This window comes from Cricetulus griseus, chromosome 8 (assembly GCF_003668045.3).
Source record: "Cricetulus griseus strain 17A/GY chromosome 8, alternate assembly CriGri-PICRH-1.0, whole genome shotgun sequence".
In the NCBI taxonomy this organism is placed as follows: Eukaryota; Metazoa; Chordata; class Mammalia; order Rodentia; family Cricetidae; genus Cricetulus; species Cricetulus griseus.
This window is the reverse complement of record NC_048601.1, coordinates 43213146-43226703: the sequence shown is the minus strand read 5'-3', so window position 1 is coordinate 43226703 and position 13558 is coordinate 43213146. Positions and strand designations below refer to the sequence as shown.

At 42.9% G+C, this 13558-nt stretch overlaps 1 protein-coding gene across 1 annotated transcript in view; it reads left to right on the top strand.

The window, feature by feature from the left end:
- The window catches only part of Gxylt2 (glucoside xylosyltransferase 2), an 81174-nt gene that overhangs the window by 28261 nt on the left and 39355 nt on the right, over positions 1-13558 (top strand). The window contains exon 3 of the mRNA XM_027428976.2: positions 8713-8844. Within this exon, the coding sequence (XP_027284777.1) occupies positions 8713-8844 (132 nt within the window). The remainder of the gene's footprint in view (positions 1-8712; positions 8845-13558) is intronic.

The window sequence follows — 13558 nt, the reverse complement described above, 5'->3', positions numbered from 1 at the left end:
AAGAAGAGAACTGGCTCCTGCAAGTTGTCCTGTCTCCTCCACACATGTGAGGTGGCATGCATGTGCATAGACATAGAAGTAAATACATAAATAAATAATTGTAATAAAAAGGTTTAGAAATTATTTAAGATAAACAGTTATGGTCTTAAGCTATTGCTTTCTGGGTCATTTGTTACAAGGTAACAGTTAATACTACTTCTGTGTACACACACACATACATACATGTAGCTACACATTCAGATGAGGGAGTGTGACAGGTGGAATAACATGTGACATCTAAGGCTAGGTCACAGAAAGAAGATAGCTTTCTGTGACTTGTACCTAGAAGTTGCCACCATGCCCAAAGAAGTTTAAAGTAGTCTGGTGAGGAAACACTCAGTAGAGGCCGGCAGAGACAGTAATGAGGCCTTGGCTAACAGACAGCTTTGGGCACCAGGTATGTGGACAAAGTTGTCTCCAGATGCTCAGTCCTGGCCTTCAAGGCTCCTGGCTGAGGCCCCAGGATGGTGGCGCAGTGTCCCCTATTCCTGCTGCGCCTTGTCTGAGTTCCTGAGCCATGGATTCTGTCTGATGAGCCACAGAGACTGCCAAGTTGTGAATTGAGAGTGGACTCCTCTGGGATGTGACGGTGCTCTATTGGGTCTTGAGTTCCCTGATGCACTCTTGAATTGCTTCAAATCTTTGTGAGACCAGTGAAGGAAGTTGTAGTAGGAGTTGCTGGGGGGTCTGGACTGCACCCCCAAACACCACAGTTAAACCCTGGGCCCTCCTTGATGCTGCTAGGAGGTGATGGACCCCCAGGAAAGTTAAGTCTGTGATCTCCAGTGCTTGTAGGTGTCTCCTGGGGCCTCAGCTCTTTCTGTTTTCTCTTTTAAAGAGAGATTTATTTAATTTTAGGTATATGGTTATTTGGCTGCATATATGCCCATGTACCACATGCATGCAATGCCCACAGACGCCAGAAGAGGGAGTCAGATCCCCTAGAACTGGAGTTACAGATGGTTGTGAGACACCATGTGGATGCTAGGAATTGAATCTGGGTCCTCTGGAAACACAGTCAGTGCTCTAACTGCTGAATCATCTCGTGTATTTCTTATGCAGACATTGCTGTCATGCTCTTGTCACAGGCCCCACAGCAACTGGACCAACCAATCGGGGCTTGGAACTATGGGCAAAACTAATCTTTTTTTCTTCATTTTGGCTTTTTGGTTATGGTGTTGGTTTAGTTTGGTTTGGTTGAGCCAGAGTCTGACTACATAGCCCTGGGTGGCCTGGAATGTACAGAGGTCTTCCTGTGCTAAAATTGAATTACAGAGGTCTTCCTGTGCTAAAATTGAATTACAGAGGTCTTCAAGTGCTAGAATTGAAGGTGTGCACCACCTTGGCAGGAACCTTTCCTCTTTTTAAGTTGATTACCTCAGGTGTTTCATTGCAGTGCAGTAAAGCTGACTAACATGTATTCAATGCTTGGCAGAACTGTGGTATTACCTCTTTTCCATGCAGTCATTATGGTGACAGTTTAGATTTACAACCTGAGACTCTATGTAGGTTATAGAATGTCCTTCTGCTTCCGTTTTGTCGTCCATATCTCAGGACAAACTATTCTTCTTTTGAGTATATATGCAGGGTATCATTGCGGGGCAGGGCTAGTCTGATAACAGATTTATTCTTTCACTCTGCACAGATTCTCTGGAATGTGTGCTATCCATTTTGTTAGCAGCAGCTGGTTGAGGCTAGGTTGCGGGGAGGTGGGCAGTGTCACCCCTTTCCTCTGCTGTCACCCAGCACTGAGAGTTTTAGGTGTATTCAGAGTTTTCTGTGAAAACTTCCTGGGATATTTAGAACCACATATTTTCATCTCAAGATGAAATTAAAAGAAAAAAAAAGTCAGCTACCATTGCCATGCCTCAGGCAGCTGCACCATGGGTTAGGTCTTCTATATTTAGAGTGTTCCTTTCTTTTTTAAAAGGCTGTATCACATGCAGCCTCTCTTTAAGAAAAAAGAACAAAGGGCCCCAGAAATTGCTTTTTAAAGGTGTCCTGGGGCTGGGGAGATAGCTTAGCTCGTTAAAGGGCTTGCTGAGCCGGATGACCCCGAGTTTGATCCCAGGAACACAGGTAAAAAGCTCCAGGTAGCTCACATTTGTTAGCTCAGAGCTACTACTGTGAGATGGCAGCAAAGACAGAATTATCTAGAAGCTCACAAGCCAGGCAGCCTGGAATATAGGGAGGGGCAGCAACAACAGGAAAGATTGCTTTGACTAACGAGGTGGAAGGGTACGCTCTGACACACACACACACACACACACACACACACACACACACACACACACACACAAATCCTGGACAAGAAGGGCTACACTTTGAGGGGGAAAATAAGCCAGACAAGAAAGAACATGAGCCTGAGGAACTGAGTTCCACTCTGAAACCCCTGGTGGAAAAGGAAGAACTGACTCTCATTCCAGTGTTTAAGCTCCTGTTCATACCTTCATGAGCAAACAGCTCCAGATTGCCGGTTGTTTTGAGCCTGGTGAAGGGCTGCCAGAAGGAAGTCCTTGTAAGGAGGAAGTGTGAGCAAGCCAGACAAAGTTTAGCATAGATCAGTAACCGTATTTGGATCATTCCGGAAGAAGTCTGTAGGAAAGGCTTTGTTGACAGTTTTTGATTGGGTGAGCTTAAGTAGGGGGTGGTTCCTAGAGGGTAGTTGCTGGTTCTAATTAGCCTGGGATGTAGCTGTTTGAACTAAGTTGGTCTCAGTTGCTTAAGTAGAAACCTTGTATATTGGAGCTGACGTGGCAACATAACCTCTGAGTTCAATACTTTACCATTGCTGTGATAAAACATCGCAACAAAGGTAACTTTTCAGAAGGAAGGGTTTGTTTGGGCTTATGGTTCCAAGGGGTGAGAGTCCATCGTGAAAGCATGGCAGCACAGGCTGGAGCAGAATGCTGAGGACTTACATCTTAAACCACAAGCAAAAAAGCATGTGGCTGCCAGGCGTTGGTGGCTCACGCCTTTAGTCCCAGCACTTGGGGGGCAGAGGCAGGCAGATCTCTGTGAGTTTGAGACCAGCCTGGTCTCCAGAGCGAGTGCCAGGATAGGCTCCAAAGCTACACAGAGAAACCCTGTCTCGAAAAACAAAACAAAACAAAACACAAACAAAAACAAAGTTAAAAAAAAAAAAAGCATGTGGCTTTAAAACCTCGAAGATCAGCTGGGCGTTGGTGGCTCATGCCTTTAATCCTAGTACTCAGGAGTCGGAGGCAGGCAGATCTCTGTGAGTTCGAGGACAGCCTGGTCGACAGAGTGCGTTCCAAGACAGGCTCCAAAGTTACAGAGAAACCCTGTCTTGAAAAGACAAACCAACAAAAACCTCCAGCAAGTCCGCACCTCCTAAACCTACACAAACAGTGCCACTAACTGGGGACCAAACATTCAAACATCTGAGGCTATGGGGCACATTCTCATTCAAGCCACCACAGCCTCCCAATTAATTATTTTATTACAAGCACTAGTTATAACAATTAACTTCTCAACAGAAATGCTAGCTAATGTACAATGATATAAAACCTTCAAAATTCAGAAACTATATCAGCTTGAGTTTTCTTACCTGGTCAAACTACATACAGAGAATGAAAGAATTAACAGCAAAAGATCTTCATTAAAGGAGATTTGTATAGGATGTACTTTAAGATGGAATAAAATGTTCCCAGAAGGAAAGTAAGATGACATAGTGAGGACAGAAGATGTGTAGGCAACATGGAAGATTGATGATTTAAAGAGTTATACCTACGTTGTAGTGAATGTCAAAAATCAGACTGAAATATATCATCTGAACCATAGTTAAACTTTCTGTGAGTCCCTGTAAGTCAGGAGTTTGATGATAGTTAGCATTTGACTTTATATGGATGCTAACATTTTGAAGAGAAGCATAAAAAAAAAAAGAGGATGTGGTATACAGAATAAGGAGGTGGAAAAGAAAGAAAATCTTCATGTAAAAAAAAAACAACAACAAAACAAGACTGGAGATGGAAAAGAAACATGCAGTGAAAGTATAGCTTGGAACCTGACAGAAATAGATTTAAATGTGCATTGTAACGAATGTACATGGACTGAGGCTGTTCTCACTAAAGACATAGATTGGGAAGAGAGATTCGATACTGAGGATCAAAATAAAGGAGACCCTCCCACACACCTTCTCCGAGGGCTGAGTTAGGGCTCAGTGTGTACCCAACATGTGTGCCCGTGCTTGCTAAGCGATTGGTACTGTTGTACTAAGGGTTTCTGTGTGTGTCAGTTCTCCTGCACCAGTGAGCTTGATTGTGGTATTAATGTTAGTGTGGGTTCAGGTTGGTCAATGCCCATCATTAATCAAATGTTATATTCTTTCAGCTGTCACTCAGAAGTTATCAAGTACTCTCAGTTTTTCTAAAAGTTTGTGTTTATAAAAATAATGTGTGTACATTTTAAACAAATAACCAATAGACTTGTGAATCACAAATTAAAAAGACCCAACCACCACAGCAGTGTTCAGGAGAACAGTTTTGACATATTTTTCTATTCCATGTCTGTGCTGGCTATTTATTTCTTTATTTTTTGACAAGGTCTAGAATCATCTGGGAAGACAAAACGTCAGTTGAGGAGTTGCTTCCATCAAGCTGGCCTGTAGATAAATCTGTGGGGGATTTTCATGATTAATAATTGATAATGGATGGCCCAGTCCCCAGTAGGTGATGGTGCTTCTGAGCAGGAGGCCCTGGATTGTATTTGAAAGCAGGCTAAGCAAGCCGTGAGGAGTGTAGGTGGAGTTTCTCTGTGTCCTGCCATCCGCTCCCAAATGACCAGATGGAGACTTCTTATTAATTGTGAAAGTTGGGCCAATAGCTTAGGCTTGTTTTTAGCTAGGTCTCATAACGTAAATTAACCCATTTCTATTCATCCACATGCTGCCCTAAGGCTTGTTCACTTCATCTATGGACTTTTCATGCTGCTGCTTCTGACATTCCCAACTCCGACTCCACCCTTCTTCCCAGCATTCTCTCTGCCCCAAAAATTCTGCCTAGTTACTGGCCTTTTAGCTTTTTTATTAAACCAGCCACAGTGACATATACAGAGGAGCCAGCCAATAAGCAGGATTCTTCCATGACCTCTGCACCAGTCCCTGCCTCCAGGTTCCTGTCCTGTTTGAGTTCCTGTCCTGTTTGAGTTCCTGCCCTGACAACTGAAATAAAATCTTTCCTGCCCAAGATGCTTTGGGGCATGGGGCTTTATCACAGCAACAGAAAGCAAACTAGAACAATATCTTCACAATGAATATCAGAAATTAAATCATACACCATATTCTTTCTTTTATCAACAATGCATAGATAACTAATTTCTTCTAAAGCAAGAGGTGACTTTTTGAAAAGTTTTTCTTAAAATACCAGTTTTATATTGCACCTATGACTTTGTGGGCATTACCTATCACAATTGCATTGACCCCTGTCATCAAGTGTAAAGTGGCTGTAGCAATGTGCATGGGGGGGGGACGACTTAGGGATACAAATCCAAGTTTCATGTAACTCTTATCTATCATGACGCATGAGTATTTTGATGTTGGGTTTTTGTTATTGTGTTTGTTTTTGGAGACAGGGTTTCTCTGTGGGAGACAGGGTTTCCCTGTGGCTTTGGAGGCTGTCCTGGAACTAGCTCTTGTAGACCAGGCTGGTCTCGAATTCACAGAGATCCGCCTGCCTCTGCCTCCCGAGTGTTGGGGTTAAAGGTGTACGCCACCACCGCCCGGCATATTTTGATGTTTTTTTAAGATTTATTTTATTTATAATTATATGTGTGTGTGTGTGTGTGTGTGTGTGTGTGTGTGTGTGTGTGTGTGTTGTGTGTGTACACAGGTGCCTGTGGAGGCCAGATTCATTAGATTCCCATCTAGAGTTGGAGTTACACATGGTTGTGAACCAACTGATGTATAAACCACCTGATGAGGTGCTGAGAAATGAACTCAGGTGCAAGAGCTGTATGCACTCTTAACCGCTGCGCCATCTCCAGTCATTTCTTTGACTACTTTAAAATGTCAAATTGCTTTCCTGGGTATGGTGACTGGATATTGGTCTTTTGAGGTTGTCATTTGCTCTATGATGTGGTCACAAAGGACTGCATTGTAGTCTCCTATTTCGACATACCCCGGAAGTTGCCAGTGACTCGTTCATTTAAAGTTATTCATTGATACAAATAAAACTTTTTAAAGTCTTACAAGGATAAATGAGTTGTCAAGCCACAAAAAGGCATGTAGAATCTTAAGTGCATAGTGCTAAGTGAAAGAAGCCAGCATTTAGTGATGGGGCCTGTATGAGTCTAGTAATAGGACAATCAAGAAAACAGGAGTTCGAAAGAAGACACAAAGATCAGTGATTGCTTGGTATAGAAAAGAATGGTGGATGGCCAGCCTGGTCTACAGAGCAAATTCCAGAGCAGCCAAGGCTGGCTACACAGGGTAATCCTATCTCAAAAAACAAAATAATAATAATAATAATAATAATAATAATAATAATAATAGTAATAGTAATAATAATAGTAAATATTGGTCCATCAGTTGCAACAAACATGCCACAGCAATGTGAGCTGATAAACTGTGTGGGAAGGTGAGAGGCAGGATGGTAAGTGTTTACCTTCTGCTCCATTTTTTCTCTAAACCTACAAGTATTATAAAAAATAAGGTCCATTAGAAATTTATCTTAAAATGAACAGATGCAGAGGCTGGAGAGATGGCTCAGCAGTTAAGAGTTGAATCCAGTTCTCATGTACATGGAGCACACAGTCATCTGTAACTCTGGTTCCAGGGCAACGATGACTTCTGTCTTCTGCAGGAACCAGGCATGCATGTGCACATGCATAGGTACAGGAAAAACACATATACACATTGTGGTGGTTTGACAGAAAAATGGCCCCCCAAAAGTGGCACTATTAGGAGGTATGGCCTTGTTGGAGTGGGTGTGGCTTGTTAAAGGAAGTGTGTCACTGTGGAGGTGGGCTGTGAGGTCTCATATATGCTCAAGCCACACCCAGTGTGACAGTTGCTTCTGTTGCTTGTGGATCAAGATATAGGATTCTTGGCTCCTTCTCCAGCACCATTTCTGCCTGTACACAGTTTGAAGATAATGAGCTGAACCTCTGAAACTGTAAGTCATCCCCCGATTAAATGTTTTCCTTTATAAGAGTTGCCGAGGTCATGATGTTTTTTGTTTTTGTTTTTTTCACAGCAATAGAGTACTAGTTAAACACACATATGATGGGGGATGTCCTTATGTATGCTGTGAATATATGTTTCTCTTATTGGTTGATGAAAAAGCTGTTTTAGCCAATGGACAGGCAGGATGTAGCCAGGAAGTATAGGTGGGGCTACCAGACTAGGAGGAGGAACACAGAAAGTGAGTCAAGAGAGAGATGCCATGTAGCTGCCAAGAAAGAAAGTGGCTCAGGCATCACTGGTAAGCCAAGATCATGTGGAAGTATGTAGATTAATAGAAATGGGTTAATAATTAAGAGAGAGCTAGCCAATAAGAAGCCTGAAACATTGGCCAAACAGTTTATAATTAATAGAATCCTCTGTGTGTTTATTTGGAACTGAAGGGCTGTAGGACCAGTTGGGATAGAAACTTCTGTCTACACACATAAAATGAATAAATCTTTTTAAAAATTAACATATGCAAAGAGAAACATTCACTATAAAAGTTCCAAAGAATACAGAAATATCAACAGGAAATAAGACTCATAAGCACCACCTGTTTTAAAAATAGGATGCCATCGGTCTTGAATTTCTCCATATACAAAAGGCATGGACAGGGGCTGGAGAAATGGTCCAGGAGTTAAGAGCCCTTTCTGCTTTTGCAGAGGACTCAGGCTCAGTTCCTAGCACCCACATTGGGTAGCTCACAATGATAACTCCAGTTCCAGGGGATCCAATGCCCTCATCTGGTCTCTGCAGGCAACAGACACACACAAGGTGTGTGTACAAGTATGTGTATACATACTTACAAACAAAACAATCATTCACAAAAAAGTAAATCTTGAATGAAGATGTGGATACTTTTGCTATTAGAGGGAGCCATATTAGACTTTTTTGAGACAGGATTTCACATAGCCCAGGTGAGCCTCAAACTTGTGTTCTTCTTACGTCAGCCTCTCTATTTCATTACAGGCATGCACCACTGCACTGGACCATATAATAGTTTTTTCATATATCACATCAAAACATGCAGATCTTCTTTATTCTGCATTATTCCATTGTATACGTCTATCATAATTTTTTTTAACTTCCCAGTTCCTTATAAGTTGACATTTAGATTCTCTCCAGATTTTGTTTCCACAAACCACATTGTAATGAAAGCCCCTGTACCTCTGTCTTTGGGATCTAAACCAGATTCTGAATTGTTCTGAATTGCCCTCTTGGCATTTTATCCAAATCCAGGTTCCCCTTGGTGGCGTCTGTGGACCAGTTTCCAACTCCCCTGCCTTCAGCAAACATTGTTTGTTTTCAGTCCTAGCAATGTTATAGGAAAATGTTCTTTTCACATAGTGACCCGTAGGAGCAGTGATGAAGCTAGACTCACTATGTGAATTGCCTGGATAATTTCCATTGTGCCAGCCAGAGGCCTCTCAGGTGTTCTCCGTTTATCTCTGTGTCTAACCCTAACCCTTCTGTATCCCCATGTTTTGCAGTTGCGCCAGTGGCCCGACTCATATACAAAGAAGTTTGAGCACAGAATTTACCCCATCACATTTTCCGTTGGAAACCCCCAGGAGTGGAAGAAATTATTCAAGCCCTGTGCCGCCCAGAGGCTCTTCCTTCCGGTAGGAACCCTGTTGTTATCAAGATGCATTTGGGAGAGATTTCCACCTGAAAACAGTGAAATCAGCCGAGGCGTGTTAGAGACCCTTACTGTGGGGCAATAAAAGTGCTCCCCTTCGGTTCTAGTGGTGATGCTGTGAGCCTGCTGTGTGCAGATGGAGGATCTAGAAGGCTCTTCCTTGGGTATAAGCAACCAAAGCATGCCTTAGGCAAGGGACTTTGTGACTGTGACTTCAACATTTACTGCCTTGTAAACCTCAGCCTCAGTTTTCTACTTGTGCATGGCTCATAGTACTTGGTCAATGTTAGCTTCTATTAGTGTTTCTCAAACCACACTAACTACTACTAGCTGTGCCCAGACATTCATAAAGGGTCCAGAGTCTTGTTTAGCCTTTCAGTTTTGAATTTTTTTTTAACTGAATACTTTTGTTTTTTAAGAAAATCTTTAATGTAGGCTGGGGCTATAGCTCAGTGAGAGCATTTGGCTACAATGCACTAGGCCCTGCCTGGGTTCTGTTCCTGGTACAACAGAAAAGAGAAGGAGGGAGAAAAAGCAATAGAGGGGGGAATATGAAAGGACCCATCAAAACTGAGGCATTAAACTGGGAGGGAGTTGCACTCCCAATTGCAACCTTAGTATCTGAGGGATCCATGCCTTCCATAGACATTTGATATAGTGTCAATTAGGTGACCATGGTCCTGCTTTCTAGACCTTAAGTCTGACAGGAGCTTAAGTCTAATCAGGACCGAGGCAGAGAAAAAGCGCCATGGATGTATGTCATATACAATCCCACTGTGTCCTGGAAGTGATTATAGAGACCATTTGTGGCAAGACACACAAATAAAGTGAGGTTACTGGGTGACGAAGTTTTGGGAGTCCTGAGAGAGGGAGGCCCAGGCAAGAGACTATGTGTGCAGAGGCCCCGATCTGGAAGGACGTATATGTCCCAGAATAAAGGTCCGTGGACTAGAACAGAGAGGGAGGCAAGGCCGAAGATATCAGCAGGGCTGCAACTGCAGGCTCTGAAAGCCCCGTGAGATGTCTGCTCTCTGTTTAAAGGCAGTGGGAAGTCATAGTGCAATCTAGTATGGAAACTGGATGACCCAGGTTGTGTTTTGATGAGGACAAGCATTTGTGATGGATTTGAGACCTGCTTGACAAATGGATTTCCCAGCTCCTATTGGAGCTGAAATTGGGTTGGGGGGGTAAAAAAAATGATTTCAGCCAGGTTTTGGTTGATTCGGTTAAAATTGTCAATATCTAACCATTCAGACCACACATTTCTCATATGACTCAATCTAAGAAATGGCTGGTGATATTGTGGAGAGATGAGGCAAACTTCAGGACCAACAGTTTGAGTAAAGAAGGTTCATGGTGTTTAATTTTGAAGCGTCTAGGGCTATTCATGGGAGGTATGCTTCCCCATCTGTTGGTTTGGAAACTCTAAATGGTGAATGATAACTTGGCATTTCCAACATAGAGATCAGTGAGAAGAACAGGACCTGGATAGATGGCAGCTGCCAGTCTGCTGCCTAGGATTGTCACTTCTTTTATTTTTTGAACACTGATTTTTTTTTTATTTGTGTTTGTACATACCACATGATTGCAAGTGCCCACAGAGGCTATGAGAGGACATTGGATCCCTGGCAGCAGGAGCTACAGGCAGTTGTGAGCCACCTGATATGGATGCTGGGACTGAACTCAGGTCCTCCACAGAGCAGTTCACATTTTTAACTAGTAAGCCATTTCAACAGCCTCGGTTTCCATTTAATTAAATGGCATGTTTCTGCCACGTGCAAACCTGTCTACATCTTGTGAGGTAAGTTATTTTTGTGAAAACCTGGGTAAGGAATGACTGCCTGAAAGTGGAGCTAAAATCTCTAGAATGATGATGTACACAGCAATTATCACTTGAGGTGAGAAATGATGTCTCTATTTAAGGCAAAAGGATGTATTAGAAAGCCAAAGTTACTACTGGGAAGTTGTCTCCCAACCCTATTCAAGATTTGAATAACTCAATGGGAACACATTTGAATTTCCCCTGCCCTTGAGTTGTGACTTTATGACCCTAATAAAACAGCAACAACAAAAAAGAAAGAAGGAAGGAAACCAAGCTCACTACAGTATGGGTGTGATTCACTCCAGCGAAGTAAGCTGTCTGTTTTGAATGACAAATGGGTGTTAGTGTTCCTTATCTGCTTCTGGTAATGGAAACCAGCGCTTCTTAAAAATAATAAAGAGATTGTGGCTGACAGGACATTTACCTTCTCCAAGTCCTACAGCACAATGGCAGGTTATGTGCAATGGCTTTGGGGAACATTGCTGAGATATATTGATCTTCAGGGTAGTTTGAAGTAAAGTCTAAATTGTACTTCCCATGAGATCCTCCTCTATGAAGCCAGTCAGATATGCTGCCAGGGCTGCTCATGGAAAATGGAGCCCTGTAATGCAAGCATTCTAGCAGATGGCTGACCGGGACAGAACCATAGATTTAGCCATCTTCTGCACAATCGGTGCTGCAATTTGGATGAAATGGCCCCCATAGTCTTATGTGTTTGGACTCTTGGTCTCTAGCTAAACATGCTGTTTTAGAAGGTCATGGGACTAGTGGGTGCATCTGTGCTAGAGGAAATGAGTACAAGGGGTGGTCCTGGTAGTTTTTTTAGCCTGCCTCCACCTTCTGCCTGTTCTCTGCTTCCTGACTAAAGATGCAGTGTGACCCTTTGGTTTGAACTATTTGCTGACATGACTCTTTCTCACCATGATGGACTGTTGCTCTTCAAACTGTGAGCCAAGACAAACCCTTCCTTCCTTCAGTTGCTTTTGTCAGGTGTTTTGTCATAACTGTGAGGAACATAACTAATGCAGTTGGCATCTCCCCCAGACGCATAGTAGAGACCCTCTCTTGACTAATATATATTTCTCTGTTTGTGAGAATGAGTGTGTATAGTATATGGACAAGTGTGTGTGTGTGTGTGTGAGAGAGAGAGAGAGAGAGAGAGAGAGAGAGAGAGAGAGAGAGAGAGAGAGAGAGAATGAGTATGTATAGTAATGGATGTGTATGTGTGTGTGTGTGTGTATGTGTGGTGTACAAGCTGGTGTCCAGGTGTGGGAGCCAGAAGACAACATTGTGTGTCCTGCTTTATTACTCTCAGCCTTATTCCCTGAAACAGGGTTTGTCTCTAAGCTTGGAGGTAGGCTGAACGCCAGTAAGATCCAGGGACTCTCCTGTCTCCAGTGTGTGAATGACCACACCTAGCTTTTTATGTGGGTCCTGGGGTTTTGAGCTCAAGTTCTTACACTTGGCCAGCAAGGACTTTTACCCACTGAGCCTTCTCCCTGGCCCCCAACTAACGTTTTACCATCAGAGCAAAGATTTTTTGCATCACATACCTTTCAGATTCTGATGTACCATTAGAAAAATCAAATTTTACTGATGCTTGGGTTATGAAATCCTAGAGATTAATTTGCTTTTCTACTTCTGGGGATAATGGCCCAAGGGGTAGGACTGTTATCAGTGAAGCTCCGCCTCAGGTGGCTTGACTGAGTACTCTACCGTGCATCTTACTCTTGGGCACTTCAGTAGCTTAAAGTATTCCAAATAATATGCCAAGTACAAATAAAATTTAGTAAAAAACCAGGAAAGCCCTCCATTCTACAAACACAGTTGGCTTGAATGAACACCCATCATCTCTTCCCCCAGTTAATGGGAAGTTGTGACATTTCTTAACAACTGCACATTTCACTACCCACTGTGCCCATTGTATGACAGAGGCTTCTCTCATCAGGAGTAGAGGTGTGTGGGGATCCTAGGAATATTTAGGGTGTAGCAGAGATAACTGAAGGGCAAGCTGTTCAGAAATTTGATTGGCAAGTAGTAGCTTGTGTGGTAGGAGCATGCTATTCAGGTGTTACTCAGGGAGAAAGGATTTTGAAGAGTTTTAATGGATATGCTCTTAGTTATAACACTATCGGATGCCTTTATTGGTGGTGTCATGTCATGGCAAAATGCAGCTTATACACCCAAGGGAGTAAGTGATAGTTTGTTCTGAGCCAGCTATTTGTGACAATGCCCCATGAACTCAGGATGCTCTGAATGGTACGGTCCACTGTGAAAGCAGTCACACGAATTTTTATAGTCGCATAATAAAACACAGTCATGAAGCAAGTTGGGAACATCAAGCAGGCAGGTGTCAATACAGTAGGGAAGTCTCTGTGATGGGTTTCAGGTGTTCTCTGATGATATTCTTAGCTTTGGATTGTTGGAAGCTGGTTACAACTAAGTTAGGCATGCCAAAGATTTTACCTGGTAGTCAAAGGGATGGGTGCTAGGCCAGATACAAAGGTGGGTGATGAATAACAATTAAGGGTGCGAACGATGACCCAAGATAATGTTGGCTCTGATACAGTGTTCCAGCTCTCCACAACTAGAGGTTCTAATCGCTCCCTCATTCTGCAGAATCTTTAACACAGATGTGGGTTTTGCAGGGAACTTCAGTTCATACGGTCATTGCTTGCTGCAAGCGTCTGCCTTCATGGCTCTCGGACCCATCTGCAATTTATCCTGAGCACAGTCTGACCCCAAACCACCCAGTAACTTGCCTCATTAAAAAAAAAAAATGTTTCAAAGCATTTCCATGCCAAATAAACACATATGTTACACTACCTGTGCTTTCTATATCACACTGGAAGGCATGTGACATTCCCCTTTTTCC